Here is an 18,543-nt window from a genome sequence, read left to right as displayed (position 1 = left end):
ATCCCATGCACTTTAATTTTACATGCTAATCTCTTATGTGGGACTTTGTCAAAAGCCTTCTGAAAGTCCAAATAAACCACATCCACTGGCTCCTCCTCATCAACTCTACTAGTTACATCCTCAAAGAATTCTAGTAGATTTGTCAAGCATGATTTCCCTTTCGTAAATCCATGCTGACTCTGCCCGATTCTACCACTGTTCTCTAAGTGCTCTGCTATAAAATCTTTGATAATGGACTCTAGAATTTTCCCCATTACTGACGTCAGGCTGACTGATCTGTAATTCCCCGCCTTCTCTCTACCTCCCTTTTTAAATAGTGGGGTTACATTAGCTACCCTCCAATCTGTAGGAACTGTTCCAGAGCCTATAGAATCTTGGAAGATGGCCACCAATGCATCCACTATTTCTAGGGCCACTTCCTTAAGTACTCTGGGATGCAGACCATCAGGCCCTGGGGATTTATCAGTTTTCAATCCCATCAATTTCCCCACACCATTTCTCCACTAATACTGATTTCTTTCAGTTCCTCTCTCTCACTAAGCCCTGTGTTCCCCAACATTTCTGGTATGATATTTATGTCCTCCTTTGTGAAGACAGAACCAAAGTATGCATTTAGTTGGTCAGCCATTTCTTTCTTCCCCATAATTAATTCCCCTGTTTCTGACTGTAAGGGTCCTACATTTGTCTTCACCTATCTTTTTCTCTTCACATACCTATAGAAACTTTTACAATCAGTTTTTATGTTCCCTGCAAGCTTGCTATCGTACTCTATTTTCCCCTTCTTAATCAATCCCTTGGTCCTCCTTTGCTGAATTCTAAACTGCTCCCAATCCTCAGGTCTGTTATTTTCTCTGGCAGATTTATATGCCTCTTCCTTGGATCTAATGCTTTCTCTAATTTCCCTGTAAGCCATGGTTTGACTACCTTTCCTATTTTACTTTTGCGCCAGACAGGGATAAACAATTGTTGCAGTTCATCCATGCGCTCTTTAAATGTTTGCCATTGCCTATCCACCGCCATCCCTTTAAGTAATGTCTCCTAATCCGTCATAGCCAACTCGTGCCTCATACCTTCGTAGTTTCCTTGACTAAGATTCAGGACCCTAGTCTCAGAATCAACTACATTACTCTCCAACTTGATGAAAAATTCTATCCTATTATGGTTGCTCATCCCCAAGGGGTCTCACACCACTAGATTGTCAATTTAATACCCAGTCTAGGATGACCTGTTCTTCAGTTGGTTCCTCAATGTATTGGTCCAGAAAACCATCCCGTATACACTCCAAGAATTCCTCCTCTACGGTATTGTGACTAATTTGATTTGCCCAATCTATATGCAGATTAAAGTCACCCACAATTACAGATGTTCCTTTATCGCATGCATCTCTAATTTCCTGTTTAATGCCATTCCCAACATCATCATCTACAGTTTGGGGGTCAATGTACAACCATCACTAATGTTTTTTGCCCCTTAGTGTTTCTCAGCTCTACCTATACAGATTCCACATCGTCAGAGCTAATATCTTTCCTCACTATCGCGTTAATTTCCTCTTTAACCAGCAATGCAACTCCACCGCCTTCTGCTTTTTGTCTGTCCTTCCTAAATACTGAATATCCCTGGATGTTCATTTCCCATCCCTGGTCACCTTGCAGCCATGTCTCCGTAATCCCGACTATATCATACCTGTTTACATCTACTTGTGAGATTAATTCATCCACTTTATTGTGAATGCTCCGCGCGTTAAGGCACAAAGCCTTAAGGCTTGTCTTTTTCACATTACTTGTCCCTTTCCCACTATTTTTCACTGTGGCCCTGTTTGATTCTGGCCCTTGATTTCTCTGCCTATCATTTATTTCCCTTACTGTCTTTTGTTCTTGTCTTTGATCCCCCCTCCTCTGACTCCTTGCAAAGGTTCCCATCGCCCTGCCATTTTAGTTTAAACCCTCCCAACCACTCTAGCAAATACTCCCCCTAGGACATCAGTCCCGGTCCTGCCCAGGTGTAACCCGTCCAGTTTGTACTGGTCCCACCTCCCCCAGAACCGGTTCCAATGTCCCAGGAATCTAAAACCCTCCCCCTCACACCATCTCTTCAGCCACGTATTCATCTGATATATCCTGTTATTTCTACTCTGACTAGCACATGGCACTGCTAGTAATCCTGAGATCACTACCTTTGAGGTCCTACTTTTCAACTTACTTCCGAGCTCCCTATATTCTGCTTTTAGCACCTCATCCTTTTTTTTTTACCTGTGTCGTTTGTACCAATGTGTACCAGGACCGCTGGCTGTTCACCCTCCCACTTCAGAATGTCCTGTAACCGCTCTGAGACATCCTTAACCCTAGCACCAGGGAGGCAACGTAACATCCTGGAGTCTCTTTTGCGGCCACAGAAACGCCTATCTACTCCCCTTACAATTGAATCCCCTATAACTATTGCATTCCCACACCATTTACTCCTCCCCTATGCAGCAGAGCCAAGCGTGGTGCAACGAATTGGACTGTTGCTGCTTTCCCCTGAGAGACCATTCCCCCCCAACATTATCCAAGGCAGTATATCTGTTCTGCAGGGGAATAGCCACAGAAGATTCCTGCACTGCCTGCCTAGTCCTCTTGCTCTGCCTGGTGGTCACCTATTCCCTTCCTGCCTGTGGAGTATGAGCCTGTGGTGTGACCACCTCTCTATACGTGCTATCCACGATACTCTCCGCCTCGTGGATGCTCCACAGTGTTCCCAGCTGCCACTCCAGCTCCAAAACCCGTGCTTCCTGCACACATGCTGGTCCCGGGCACTGGAATTGTTCCCGGCTTCCGACATGGAGCACGAGGAGCGCACCACGGCTTTGAGCTCTCCTACCATGACTTAACCCTTTAAATTAAACCTTTCGGAAGATTTTAATATCAAATAATATCAATTATCAATTAAATGCAAGTTCTTCTTTACTGCTCCCAGCTGTTACCCCAGCAACTGAATAACGGAGCTTTCCATAGACGTTAGGGCAAGAATCGGATGTTGGACACAATTTTCTTCCCATTAATTTAAATGAAGGGGTAGGGATGGCTGGAATTCTGATCAGAATTCCTGATTGGCAAAGCCAGAAAATTATCTCACTGAGTATCCTCCACTTATCAGAATTAACAGACAGTGATGTAAATGTCAATGGAATTCAAAATAACAATAGATAAAGAATTAATGAGCCTCATAAAATTATTAATGTTGTAAATAACGAGCGCCATCATGCTGTAAGGAGAGAAGGCCCAGGAAAAACATCTGTAAACCATCACATCAAAAACTGTCGTTCAGGTACAGCACATCGTTGCAGCAGAAAATGCCACAACCTTAAAATAAAGGTCTGCATTTTAGAGAGGGTAGACATGGCTTTGGTTTAATGTCTCATTCGAAAGACAGCACCTCTGACAGTGCAACACTCCCCAGTACTGATCTTCCAACAGTATGGCGCTTCCTCAGTACTGACCCTAGGACAATGCAGCACTCCCTCAGTACTGACCCTCTGACAGTGCAGCACTCCCCAGTACTGACCCTCCAACAGTGCAGCACTCCCTCAGTACTGACCCTGTGACAGTGCAGCACTCCCTCAGTACTGACCCTCCGACAATGCAGCGCTCCCTCAGTACTGACCCTCTGACAGTGCAGCGCTCCCTCAGTACTGACCCTAGGACATTGCAGCACTCCCTCAGTACTGCCCCTCCGACAATGCAGCGCTCCCTCAGTACTGACCCTCCGACAGTGCAGCACTCCCTCAGTACTGACCTCCGACAGCGCAGCACTCCCCAGTACTGTTCCTCCAGCAGTGCAGTACTCCCTCAGTACTGCATTGAGGGAGGTGGGGAAGAGGTGTTGCTGGGAGAGAATAGACAGCGTTTTGGTTTGAGTTTGATGTCTGATTTCAGCACAGTGTATTGCAAGAGGGAGCTGCCCTTCTATTGTTTTATGTCTTTGCAAGGATAAGAGATTGGACTGTCAGCCTGGAGTTTGTGCTCAAGTCTCTGGAGTAGGACTTGAACCCACATCCTTCTGACTCCGAGGTGAGAGTGCTGTCCATTGAGCCGGGGCTGACACCTTAACATTTCAAGGGTAGGTGGGGCGGAGGGTGGAGAGCCAAATTTCACTGCCCCCACTGCTAATGGGCCTCCCTGTGCATTCACTGAAACCAAAGCATTGTGAGAATCATGAGCTAAGCTCATGATGCCAATAGTGTTCACCCGTATAGATCTATACAACTGAACCATTCGCGTGTAAACTGTACCCATATCGGAGAATCTAGAAGTCTCCAGGGTTTGGCAGATGGCTGATCATTTTGGAACTGTTGGGTCTAATGAATTTCCTTAACATCTGTAAACACAGTATATAATTGCTCTTATCCTTGGCTATAAAGTACTTGAGGCATAAAATGATTATCATTGATTACGGGCGAAGGTTGTTTGCATTTTGCAGGACTAGCATTGCACTGATCAAGAGATTGATTGAGACCTCATAAAAGTCAAGGTCTACGGAGAAGCTGAAGTGGTACACAGAGGGGATTGGGAGGAGGGGGGCGACACAGCCACCCATCCACTTCCAACACACCTGGATCGAGGGGGTGGGGCTCACATCAGGAATTGGGCTATGTGCACCTGATTCCCCATATAGGAGGGAGCTCGGAGCTCCAGTCACATGAAGCATTGCCGCAGTGTGAATCAGCAGATTCACGAAGACCTATTGCTTACCTGTCATCCATGAATGGGAAGCTAAGAGCACCTGTGAGAATTGCTGCCTCCTTGGGCAGGAGACAGCCAGGAGTCCTACAGTATGTGATACCACCCAGGTTAGACAAAGACAAAAGGGTGAGTTAAGTACATGGGATTAGGCAGCGTTGAGGATGGTTTTCAAAAGCTAGTAAGTTGGAGGAGGAGGAGGAGGAAGACTGAGGAATGTGGGGAAGAGGTGTTGGAGGGTTCTGACATGCTGGAGAGTGGGAATAGTTTTGGTTTGAGTTTGTTGTCTGATTTCAACATTGTGTATTGCGAGAGGGAGCTGCCCTTCAACTGTTTTTATGTCTTTGCAAGGATAAGAGATTACAGTACGCAATGAGGAAACTGGTGGAAGATTCTGAATCACTGTTGTAGTGTTTCTAGTTCAGATAAGAAGTTAGACATTGTTAAAATTCAAGGTTGTTTCAGGAGTAACTGAAGGACTGACACCCCTTACCTCACTCGCCCACCCCCCATTTACCCCCACGTGACTCAGCACATTTACCCCATGAGTGGCTGACCAGTACAGACAGGGAGTGTCCCAGCCTTTCGGAATTGGCTGACCTCATTGACTGCTGATCACTATCCAGGCGCGTGTGCGTGTCCCCATTGGGTGGGGACAGAATCGGAGTTGGCTAATTTCAACCCCCCAGGTCTAATAGCTGCTAGCTCACTGTCTAGCTTCACCCATTTAACCAGAGTAACAAAGGAAGACTTGAGGCCATTTAACAGTCCCCCAGAAAAGAGCTAATACCATCAGGTGAGGAACAGGCTTTGGTGCCTATCCTGCTCTATGTGATCATGTGCCACACAGGCTAGAACATGCAGCAGTGGGAGAATGGCCTCAGTTATACAACAGTAAATGTTTTTTTTTAAGAGATACAGCACTGAAACAGGCCCTTCGGCCCACCGAGTCTGTGCCGACCATCAGCCACCCATTTATACTAATCCTACACTAATTCCATATTCCTACCACATCCTCACCTGTCCCTATATTTCCCTACCACCTACCTATACCAGGGGCAATTTCTAATGGCCAATTTACCTATCAACCTGCAAGTCTTTGGCATGTGGGAGGAAACCGGAGCACCCGGAGGAAACCCACGCAAACACAGGGAGAACTTGCAAACTCCACACAGGCAGTACCCAGAATTGAACCCGGGTCGCTGGAGCTGTGAGGCTTCGGTGCTAACCACTGCGCCGCTGTGCCGCTGTTGTTGTGATCTGGAACGCGCTGCCTGAAAGGGCGGTGGAAGCAGATTCGATAGTAACTTTCAAAAGGGCTTTGGGGAAAGAGCAGGGGGGCAGTGGGACTAATTGGATAGATCTTTAACAGAACTGGCACAGGCATGATGGGTTGAATGGCCTCCTTCTGTGCGGTAAGGTTCTGTGAAATGAACAGGGGAGATTTCCTTTGTGCGCTACACCCAGTAAATCTGTAAAGGTATTTATAAATGTTAATATTCCCGACAGCCTGCCTGCTCTCTGATTGGATGCTGGACCATCCAGATGAGTGGAACCCACCACCCAAATCCCTCATTCTGCCAAAAGAGTATGTTATTTTCACCTCTGCTTAGACTAGCAAAAACATCTTTCTGTTTTTCTTCCTTTATTCTTTTTCCCTTCTACTGCTTTTTGTTTTGGCATCTAGGAGGAAGGTTAGAGGTGATTAAAGGAATATTTGATTTGATAAATCAATTTTTGAATTCTAGTCAAGACTGCTTCGCTTTTTCAACGCCTCTTTTTTGGTTTAGTTTAGAGATACAGCACTGAAACAGGCCCTTCGGCCCACTGAGTCTGTGCCGACCATCAACCACCCATTTATACTATTCCTACACTAATTCCATATTCCTACCACATCCCCACCTGTCCCTATATTTCCCTACCACCTAGGGGCAATTTTATAATGGCCAATTAACCTATCAACCAGCAGGTCTTTGGCCTGTGTTGCTTCATGTTTTGAAGATGCTGATTTGAATCAGTGTGGATGTAACAACCTGTAGTTCTGTTCAGATGATGTCAGGAGAATATCCCTATTGACTGTGTGACTGGACTAAAGAGCCTCTGATCACATATCTGCTGCATCACTAAGTCGGCCATATCCCGACTGTGAAGGCAAGTTTTGCATTTCTGTAGCACCTTTCACAACCTCAGGACCTCCCAAAGCGCTTTACAGCCAATGAAGTATTTTTGAAGTGTAGTCACAGTTGTGTACCAGTAGCGAAAGGAGAGAGGTCACTTCTGAGTATTTGTATTCAGGTTGATTCCAGCTCCCACTATAGAAAGATGGATATTTTATGACATAGAAGGAGGCCATTTGGCCCATAGTGCTTGTGCTGGCATAAAGGCACTAAGTGAGTCCCAGTCAATATAGGGGAAGTTAAAATCACCCACCACTACAACCCTGTTACCTTTACATCTTTCCAAAATCTGTCTACATATCTGCTCCTCTACCTCCCGCTGGCTGTTGGGAGGCCTGTAGAAAACCCCCAACATTGTGACTGCACCCTTCCTATTCCTGAGCTCCACCCATATTGCCTCGCTGCATGACCCCTCTGAGGTGTCCTCCCGCAGTACAGCTGTGATATTCTCCTTCACCAGTAATGCAACTCCCCCACCCCTTTTACATCCCCCTCTATCCCGCCTGAAGCTTCTAAATCCCGGAACATTTAGCTGCCAATCCTGCCTTTCCCTCAGCCAAGTCTCTGCAATAGCAACAACATCATAGTTCCAAGTACTAATCCAAGCTCTATGTTCATCTGCCTTACCTGTTATACTTCTCGCATTGAAACAAATGCACTTCAGACCACCAGTCCCGCCGTGCTCAGCAACATCTCCCTGCCTGCTCTTCCTCTTAGTCTTACTGGCCTTATTTACTAGTTCCCCCTCATTTATTTCACTTGCTGTCCTCCTGCTCTGGTTCCCACCCCCCTGCCACACTAGTTTAAACCCTCCCGAGTGACGCTTGCAAACCTCGCAGCCAGGATATTAGTGCCCCTCCAGTTTAGATGTAACCCGTCCTTCTTGTACAGGTCCCATCTGTCCCTGAAGAGATCCCAATGATCCAGATATCTGAAACCCTCCCTTCTACACCAGCTGTTCAGCCACGTGTTTAGCTGCACTATCTTCCTATTTCTAGCCTGACTGACACGTGGCACAGGGAGTAATCCTGAGATTACAACCCTAGAGGTCCTGTCTTTTAACTTTCTACCTAACTCCCTAAACTCCCCCTGCAGGACCTCATCACTCTTCCTGCCTATGTCATTGGTACTGATGTGTACCACAACCTCTGGCTGGTCACCCTCCCCATTCAGAATGCCCTCTGTCCGTTCAGAGACATCCTTGACCCTGGCACCAGGGGGGCAACATACCATCCGGGAGTCTCTTTCACGTCCACAGAAGCGCCTATCTGTGTCCCTGACTATAGAGTCCCCTATAACTATTGCTCTTCTGCGCTTTGTCCCTCCCTGCTGAACAACAGTGCTAACCGTGGTGCCACTGCTCTGGCTGCTGTTGTTTTCCCCTGATAGGCCATCCCCCCCAACAGTATCCAAAACGGTATACTTGTTAGAGAGGGGGATAGCCACAGGGGATTCCTGCACTGACTGCCTGCCCCTTCTAGCGGTCACCCATCTATCTGCCTGCACCTTGGGTGTAACCACTTCTCTAAAACTCCTGTCTATGACGCTTTCTGCCACCTGCATGCTCTTACCTAATGCCCTTACCTAACAAAGGTTTAACCATCTCAATTTTGATATTTTCTATTGACCCGCCCCCAACCTCAACAGCTTTTTAGGGGAGAGAGTTCCAGACTTCCGCTAACCTTTGTGTGAAACTCCTGGCATCACATCGGAAAGGCCTGTCACTAATTTTAATAATGTGGCCCCCGTGTTCTGGACTTCCAAACACGGGGAAATAATTTAAAATATTAGGCTGTTGACACAGCTTGATTCTGAATTCATGGAAGCTGTACCCGAGCAGCAGCTTCAGGAGGAAAAGACTCAGGAATAGAATCCTAGGCTGTGTTCTGTAACTGATAACGCTGTTCTCTCTGTCCAGGAGCGCTGTTTGCCTCAGTGGCATGTGTGGAGAGCGTTTGCTCATTGGCATCGACGCTGATCTTCAGCTCTTTATATCCTGCCACGCTGTACTTCATGAAAGGATTTTCATTTCTGTTTGGTGCAGCCATGCTCCTCATACCAACAAGCATTATCGGGTAAGAAACCTCATCAATTCCTCCCAACAGGCTTTATCGGGTAAGAACCCTTGAAAAAGTGCAGCTCAGAAGGAGGCCATTCAGCCCATCGTGTCTGCGCCGGCTGAATAAACTATCCGCCCAATCTAATCCCACATTCTAGCACCTGGTCCATAGCCTTGCCGGTTACAGTACTTCAGGTGCATGTCCAGACACCTTTTAAAAGAATTGAGAGTTTCTGCCTCCACCACCGATCCTGGCAGTGAATTCCAGACACCCACCACCCTCTGGGTGAAAAAGTTTCTCCTCATGTCCCCTCTAATCCTTCTACCAATCATCTTAAATCTGTGTACCCTGGTAACTGACCTTCCCGCCAGGGGCAACAGGTCCTTCCTGTCTGTCTAGGCCCCCTCATAATTTTGTACAGCTCTGTCAAGTCACCCCTCAGCTTCCTCAGTTCCAAGGAAAACAACCCTAGCCTCTCCAATCTTTCCTCATAGCTGCAACCTTCAAGCCCTGGCAACATTCTTGTAAATCTCCTCTGTACTCTCTCCAGAGCAATTATGTCCTTTCTGTAATGTGACCAGAACTGTACACAATACTCCAGCTCTGGCCTAACCAACGCTCTACAAGAAACCTCAGAAACTCCTGCCTGGTTTACAGGGTAAACAGGATTCATCAGTCACCAGACATTCTCTGCTCCTGACGTGCTTTACCCATGTAAGACCCATGTAAGACCATTTCAGTGGGCTAACTGTGACATTAACTGCTTTATAGTCAGCATCGTATCTCTGATGCACTATTCTACTTGTTATACTGATGGTTTTAATGTGCTTTTCTGACAGGGGGCTGTAAAAGCCCAGGATGCATTTTATCAGTGCCCTTTGTTAAGTAACAGCCATTAAGATTCTTATCAATGCTCTTGAATCTGTGGGCAAATCTACTGCAGTGTTATAAAGAGAAGAACAATCCTAAAATAGAACAGTGCTGTCAGCAGCCAGGAATAGCCTGGTCTTGATGAGGTGCTATCTGGAGCTGAACACTTCCCATTAAACACTCTCAGCAGCAATCCCATCCACACAGCTCCGGAACGAGAGATATCACACACGGGAGGGTGAGAGCATGGTCAGGACCAGAAACTGCAGTCAGTATAGTGAGGTCCCGTCTGGGAAAGGAAGGAGAGAGATTGATGGGAGAGGAGATAGAGTGTGCGCTGAGGAAGGGAGAGAAAGAGAGACACTGATGGGAGAGGGGATTGGTCCAGAGTATAAACTGATGGGGGTACCAGCAAGTATCGCAATTAATGTGAACAACAGGAACACAGTTCAGGCCCTTTCCCACCAGGAGAGGGTTATTGAAACATTTTTCCAAAGATCAGAATGGGTGGGAACAAGAAGAACATCAGTGCTCCAGGTGAATCCAGACTGGGTGAAAGTGGGGTTGTAATCCACCTGTGGGACCTGAGTTGAAATGCAACCCAGACAAAGGGAATGAAAGTTAAATATTGTATAGAACTCCCTCTATACTGTCGCATTAAACACTCCCCGGGCAGGTACAGCACGGGGTTGAGGTTTTAAGGCTATGGGCCAAGTGCTGGAAAATGGGATGAGAATAGATAGGAGCTTGATGGCTGGCACAGACACGATGGGTCGAAGGACCTGTTTCTGTGCTGTATAATTATGACTCTAAAGCTCCCTCTACACTGTCCCATCAAACACTCCTAGGACAGGTACAGCATGGGGTTAGATACAGAGTAAAGCTCCCTCTACACTGTCCCCAATCAAACACTCCTAGGACAGGTACAGCACAGGGTTAGATACAGAGTAAAGCTTCCTCTACACTGTCCCATCAAACACTCCCAGGACAGGTACAGCACGGGGTTAGATACAGAGTAAAGCTCCCTCTACACTGTCCCCAATCAAACACTCCTAGGACAGGTACAGTACGGGGTTAGATACAGAGTAAAGCTTCCTCTACACTGTCCCATCAAACACTCCCAGGACAGGTACAGTACGGGGTTAGATACAGAGTAAAGCTTCCTCTACACTGTCCCATCAAACACTCCCAGGACAGGTACAGCACGGGGTTAGATACAGAGTAAAGCTTCCTCTACACTGTCCCCATCAAACACTCCCAGGACAGGTACAGCACGGGGTTAGATACAGAGTAAAGCTTCCTCTACACTGTCCCATCAAACACTCCCAGGACAGGTACAACACGGGGTTAGATACAGAGTAAAGCTTCCTCTACACTGTCCCATCAAACACTCCTCGGACAGGTACAGCATGGGGTTAGATACAGAGTAAAGCTTCCTCTACACTGTCCCATCAAACACTCCTAGGACAGGTACAGCATGGGGTTAGATACAGAGTAAAGCTTCCTCTACACTGTCCCCATCAAACACTCCCAGGACAGGTACAGCATGGGGTTAGATACAGAGTAAAGCTTCCTGTACACTGTCCCATCAAACACTCCCAGGACAGGTACAGCACAGGGTTAGATACAGAGTAAAGCTTCCTCTACACTGTCCCATCAAACACTCCCAGGACAGGTACAGCACCGTTTCCAAGGGAGCTGTCAGGATGGATGATCAGGGATGTCCTCGGTGTAAAACAACGAAGTACTGCAACCCTTCTCTCAAACTGATGGCGAATGTGTACATACACACACTATGTGAGAATTGCGTGAAACTGCTGTTTGTTAGAGGTTCAGGAAACTGTCAGGAGTGTGGCACAGCAGTACGAAAGAATAACCTGAGAGTGCACCTCTTTGAAGATCCTACAATGGACAAGGAGGTAGAGATTCGAAAGAAAGCATTAAAAATATACAACAAAGGAGAAGACTTTTGTACTCTCGAAGAATATAATGATTTTCTTGAAGAGGTTGAAGATATTGTGAATAATCTGACCAGCAATATGGATGTAGAGAATGCTAAAAGAAAAGTGGAGCAATACCAGAAAGACAACAAAGACATTATTTACAGAAACAAGTTAAAACTGACCCGGGAGCAGGAAGACTTGGAAGAAGCTTTAGAATTGTAGCCAAGCTGTTTCAGTATTGCTACAACACTGGCATCTACCCGGCAATGTGGAAAATTGCCCAGGTATGTCCTGTACACAAAAAGCAGGACAAGTCCAACCCAGCCAATTACCGTGCCATCAGTCTACTCCCAATCATCAGTAAAGTGATGGAAGGTGGCATCAACAGTGCCATCAAGCAGCAGTTGCTTAGCAATAACCTGCTCAGTGATGCTCAGTTTGGGTTCTGCCAGGGCCACTCAGCTCCTGACCTCATTACAGCCTTGGTTCAAACATGGACAAAAGAGGTGAGGTGAGAGTTTCGAAGAAGGGTCACTGACCCGAAACGTTAACTCTGCTCTTTTCACAGATGCTGCCAGACCTGCTGAGTGGTTCCAGCATTTCTTGTTTTTATTTCAGATTTCCAGCATCCGCAGTATTTTGCTTTTATTATTGAGGTGAGAGTGACTGCCCTTGACATCAAGGCAGCATTTGACCAAGTATGGCATCAAGGAGCCCTAGCAACACTGGAGTCAATGGGAATCAGGGGGAAAACTCTCTGCTGGTTGGAGTCATACCTAGCGCAAAGGAAGATGGCTGTGGTTGTTGGAGGTCAATCATCTGAGCTCCAGGACATCACTGCAGGAGTTCCTCAGGGTAGTGACCTAGGCCCAACCATCTTCAGCTGCTTCATCAATGACCTTCCTTCAATCATAAGGTCAGAAGTGGGGATGTTCGCTGATGATTGCACAATGTTCAGCACCATTCGCGACTTCTCAAATACTGAAGCAATCTGTGTAGAAATGCAGCAAGACCTGGACAATATCCAGGCTTGGGCTGATAAGTGGCAAGTAACATTTGCACCACACAAGTGCCAGGCAATGACCATCTCCAACAAGAGAGAATCTAACCATCTCCCCTTGACATTCAATGGCATTACCATCGCTGAATCCCCCACTATCAACATCCTAGGGGCTACCATTGACCAGAAACTGAACTGGAGTAGCCATATAAATACTGTGGCTACAAGAGCAGGTCAGAGGCTAGGATTCCTGCGGCAAGTAACTCACCTCCTGACTCCCCAAAGCCTGTCCACCATCTACAAGGCACAAGTCAGGAGTGTGATGGAATACTGTCCACTTGCCTGGATGGGTGTAGCTCCAACAACATTCAAGAAGCTCGACACCATCCAGAACAAAGCAGCCCGCTTGATTGGCACCCCATCTACAAACCGACGCACAGTGGCAGCAGTGTGTACCATCTACAAGATGCACTGCAGCAACGCACCAAGGCTCCTTAGACAGAACCTTCCAAACCCGCGACCTCTACCACCTAGACAAACAAGTGCAGCAGATGCATGGGAACACCACCACCTGCAAGTTCCCCTCCAAGCATCCTGACTTGGAACTATATCGCCATTCCTTCACTGTCACAAAATCCTGGAACTCCCTTCCTAACAGCACTGTGGGTGTACCTACCCCACATGGACTGCAGCAGTTCAAGAAGGCAGCTCACCACCACCTTCTCAAGGGCAATTAGAGATGGGCAATAAATGCTGGCTCGGCCAGCGACAACCACATCCCATGAATGAATAAAAAAAAACTAACATTAAAATGGGTCAGCAAATAACCTTGCAGCCAATGCCAAAGATAGAGAGGTACTGTATGTCTACCAGCCATTGCAGATAGGGACTTAGGGAGCTAAAGTTCCAGAATATGAGCTCCTTGGAAAACGAGGGTATCTGAGCCATGACCGTGCTGCCACACCCTAGGATCTTGCTGGAGGCTACACCTCTTCACTTGCATGTTACCGTGCATTCCCAGATGTATTTAGTGATCTTTTCGGTAATCTGGCTAGCCTGATAGAAGAATGATTCAAAGGTAAATCATTGGTTGATACCAGGAGCTTCAACAGCCAGAATTGTGCAAAATGAAAACTCTGGGCCACACCACAGCTGAATGGAAAATTGACACACAGCCAAAGAATTTGAACTTGGGCAGCTGTTTGGAGACGGCAGCTGATAAACTCAAAGATTAGCTTTTTCTATTTACAAGGAGTGTGTGTTGAGATCCACTTACAGGGAGAAGGAGACACAGGCTAAATACTGGTGGTCACAGATACGTACACACCACTTAACAATGAGTGTTTAATTTCTGATAACTGAAGGTTGATGAAGCATGAGTGTTTCTCAACACAGCCAAAAATGACATTCTTGGGGCTCAGTAATGTCTGTGTAAAGTAAAGATAACAGCTTCTCTGTTTGTCCAGTCAGTTGAATAACTTTTCATTTATTTTGAATAAAATGTATTAATACTTTTTGTTTGAAACAGGGTCAGATACAGAATGCTAGAGAAAGGTTTGACAGGGTTAGACGGGGTTAGATACAGAATGTTGATAGAGAAGGGTTTGACAGGGTTAGATACAGAATGTTGATAGAGAAGGGTTTGACGGGGTTAGATACAGAATGCTGATAGAGAAGGGTTTGACGGGGTTAGACGGGGTTAGATACAGAATGTTGATAGAGAAGGGTTTGACAGGGTTAGATACAGAATGTTGATAGAGAAGGGTTTGACAGGGTTAGATACAGAATGTTGATAGAGAAGGGTTTGACGGGGTTAGATACAGAATGCTGATAGAGAAGGGTTTGACGGGGTTAGACGGGGTTAGATACAGAATGTTGATAGAGAAGGGTTTGACAGGGTTAGATACAGAATGTTGATAGAGAAGGGTTTGACGGGGTTAGATACAGAATGTTGATAGAGAAGGGTTTGACGGGGTTAGATACAGAATGCTGATAGAGAAGGGTTTGACGGGGTTAGATACAGAATGTTGATAGAGAAGGGTTTGATGGGGTTAGATACAGAATGCTGATAGAGAAGGGTTTGACGGGGTTAGATACAGAATGTTGATAGAGAAGGGTTTGACAGGGTTAGATACAGAATGCTGATAGAGAAGGGTTTGACGGGGTTAGATACAGAATGCTGATAGAGAAGGGTTTGACGGGGTTAGATACAGAATGTTGATAGAGAAGGGTTTGACAGGGTTAGATACAGAATGCTGATAGAGAAGGGTTTGACGGGGTTAGATACAGAATGCTGATAGAGAAGGGTTTGACAGGGTTAGATACAGAATGCTGATAGAGAAGGGTTTGACGGGGTTAGATACAGAATGTTGATAGAGAAGGGTTTGATGGGGTTAGATACAGAATGCTGATAGAGAAGGGTTTGACGGGGTTAGATACAGAATGTTGATAGAGAAGGGTTTGATGGGGTTAGATACAGAATGTTGATAGAGAAGGGTTTGATGGGGTCAGATACAGAATGTTGATAGAGAAGGGTTTGATGGGGTTAGATACAGAATGTTGATAGAGAAGGGTTTGATGGGGTTAGATACAGAATGTTGATAGAGAAGGGTTTGATGGGGTTAGATACAGAATGTTGATAGAGAAGGGTTTGATGGGGTTAGATACAGAATGTTGATAGAGAAGGGTTTGATGGGGTTAGATACAGAATGTTGATAGAGAAGGGTTTGATGGGGTTAGATACAGAATGCTGATAGAGAAGGGTTTGACGGGGTTAGATACAGAATGCTGATAGAGAAGGGTTTGACAGGGTTAGATACAGAATGTTGATAGAGAAGGGTTTGATGGGGTTAGATACAGAATGTTGATAGAGAAGGGTTTGATGGGGTTAGATACAGAATGTTGATAGAGAAGGGTTTGATGGGGTTAGATACAGAATGTTGATAGAGAAGGGTTTGATGGGGTTAGATACAGAATGTTGATAGACAAGGGTTTGATGGGGTTAGATACAGAATGTTGATCGAGAAGGGTTTGATGGGGTTAGATACAGAATGTTGATAGAGAAGGGTTTGATGGGGTTAGATACAGAATGTTGATAGAGAAGGGTTTGATGGGGTTAGATACAGAATGTTGATAGAGAAGGGTTTGATGGGGTTAGATACAGAATGCTGATAGAGAAGGGTTTGATGGGGTTAGATACAGAATGCTGATAGAGAAGGGTTTGATGGGGTTAGATACAGAATGCTGATAGAGAAGGGTTTGATGGGGTTAGATACAGAATGTTGATAGAGAAGGGTTTGATGGGGTTAGATACAGAATGCTGATAGAGAAGGGTTTGATGGGGTTAGATACAGAATGTTGATAGAGAAGGGTTTGATGGGGTTAGATACAGAATGTTGATAGAGAAGGGTTTGATGGGGTTAGATACAGAATGTTGATAGAGAAGGGTTTGACGGGGTTAGATACAGAATGTTGATAGACAAGGGTTTGATGGGGTTAGATACAGAATGTTTGTAGAGAAGGGTTTGATGGGGTTAGATACAGAATGTTGATAGAGAAGGGTTTGACGGGGTTAGATACAGAATGTTGATAGAGAAGGGTTTGACGGGGTTAGATACAGAATGTTTGTAGAGAAGGGTTTGATGGGGTTAGATACAGAATGTTGATAGAGAAGGGTTTGACGGGGTTAGATACAGAATGTTGATAGAGAAGGGTTTGACGGGGTTAGATACAGAATGTTGATAGAGAAGGGTTTGATGGGGTTAGATACAGAATGTTGATAGAGAAGGGTTTGATGGGGTTAGATACAGAATGTTGATAGACAAGGGTTTGATGGGGTTAGATACAGAATGTTGATAGAGAAGGGTTTGATGGGGTTAGATACAGAATGTTGATAGAGAAGGGTTTGACATTGTTACTGGAAAAACTGCCCTGATTTCCTTTAACACCCTGTTTTCTGTTTTAGAATCTTGGGCTGGTTTGACACAGAGGTGCAGTACAGCCAATTCGAAGACACTTCCCAAGTTGCCCGTCTCACCCTCGACTCTGATACCTGCTCCAGTCAGAACGAGCAAATCTGTCCGGACGTGTAATGATTAACCTTGTGTATCTTTCCAATCAGCAAACCAATCAGAATTTCAACAAGTGCATCTGGAGCAGCAGGTACAACAGCACCTGTAGCAACAGCACACGAACCAGATTCTGATCTAAATTCAACTGATGCTCTGTCATGTGTTGGCGTAATTTAACTAACTTGCTTTTCTGCATGGAACTACAAGCTGTTGTGAGCAAGTAGAATCATAAATTCTTAGACCACAGATGGGAGCCATTCGACCCATTGTGTCTGTGCTGCCCCTTTGAATGAGCTATCCAATTAATCCAACTCCCCCCTGCTCTTTCTCCACAGTCCTGCAAATTTCTCCTTTTCAAGTATTTATCCAATTCCCTTTTGAAAGTTACTATTGAATCTGCTTGCACCGCCCTTTCAGGTATCGCATTCCAGATCACAAGTCGCTGCGTAATTTATTTTTCCTTATCTCACCTCTGGCTGTTCTGTTAATTACCTTAGATCTGTGTTCTCTGGTTACCGACCCTCCTGCCAATGGAAACAGTTTTTCTCGATTTACTCTATCAAAGCCCCTCATGCTTTTGAATGCCTCAGTGTTTTGCTTTCTGTCCCTATGCTGTTCTGACCTTTAGTTTGCGGAAGTCATCATTGGCAAAGTAGATTTCCCATGGCTTTGCTGAGAGATGAAGACGACTGTACAAACTGAACAGGCCTTTGACTAGGATTTTTATTTTATTCTTTCATGCGATGCTGGCATCGCTGGTAAGGCCAGCATTGGTTGTCCATCCCTAATTGCCCTTGATAACTGTCTTGCTGGGCAGTGTCAGTGGGTAGTTAAAAGTCAACCACATTGCTGTGGGTCTGGAGTCACATGTCGGCCAGACCAGGTAAAGACGGCAGATTTCCTTCTGGAAGCACATTAATGAACCAGATGGGTTTTTATGCCAATCAATGATAGTTTCATGGCACCATTACTGAGACAAGCTTTCAATTCCAGTTTTTTTTTTAAAATTAATTAATTGAATTTAAATTCCACCAGCTGCCGTGGTGGGATTTGAACCCTTGTCCCCGGGGCATTAGCCTGGGCCTCTGCATTACTAGTTTAGTGACATTACCACAGCACCACCATCTCCCAGGCTTGCCCACAGCTTGTAATGTTAAAACCTAGTCATTGCAACTGAATTAAGTTAAACTTTGGAAATTGAAAAATTAAATTGAAAAATGACCAAAACTATGACAAAATCATGAGGTTTTAAAATATGTATTGGTTGTAAATTCGGTGTGTGTACACTCTCATCGCACCTTAAAGACGGAGAGAGGAAAATACTGATATATTTTAACAGAAAATGCCACAAGTAAAGTGATGCTCAGCTCTATCTCCCTGTGTCTCATTCTGTGATCAGCTGAATTATCTGTTTATAAACTGGGCACAGGTCCAGGCCTGGTTGACAAGAAGTGAGCAGTATCCGACCATGGAAGCCTTCACAGTTGCAGAAGTCCAAGAGTGTCGGCCATGGCTCAGTGTGAAGCTCTCACCTCTGACACAGAAGGTTGTGAGTTCAAGTCCTGTTCCAGAGACTTGAGCACAAAATGCAAGCTGACATTCCCAGTCAGTACTGAGGAATGCCGAACTGTCGGAGGGTCAGTACTGAGGGAACGCTGCACTGTCAAAGGGGCAGTATGAGGGACGCTGCACTGTCGGAGGGTCAGTA

At 45.6% G+C, this 18,543-nt stretch overlaps 1 protein-coding gene across 1 annotated transcript in view; it reads left to right on the top strand.

Moving 5' to 3' along the window:
- slc46a1 (solute carrier family 46 member 1) overlaps positions 1-18,207 on the top strand; it is a 31,390-nt gene extending 13,183 nt beyond the window's left edge. Inside the window, exons 4-5 of the mRNA XM_068010786.1 lie at positions 8,811-8,967; positions 16,730-18,207. Coding sequence (XP_067866887.1) covers positions 8,811-8,967; positions 16,730-16,856 — 284 coding nt within the window. The 3' untranslated portion in view covers positions 16,857-18,207. The remainder of the gene's footprint in view (positions 1-8,810; positions 8,968-16,729) is intronic.
- Positions 18,208-18,543: the final 336 nt, after the last annotated feature.

Source organism: Heterodontus francisci, chromosome 30 (genome assembly GCF_036365525.1).
Source record: "Heterodontus francisci isolate sHetFra1 chromosome 30, sHetFra1.hap1, whole genome shotgun sequence".
In the NCBI taxonomy this organism is placed as follows: domain Eukaryota; kingdom Metazoa; phylum Chordata; class Chondrichthyes; order Heterodontiformes; family Heterodontidae; genus Heterodontus; species Heterodontus francisci.
This window is presented reverse-complemented; position numbering and strand designations above follow the sequence as displayed.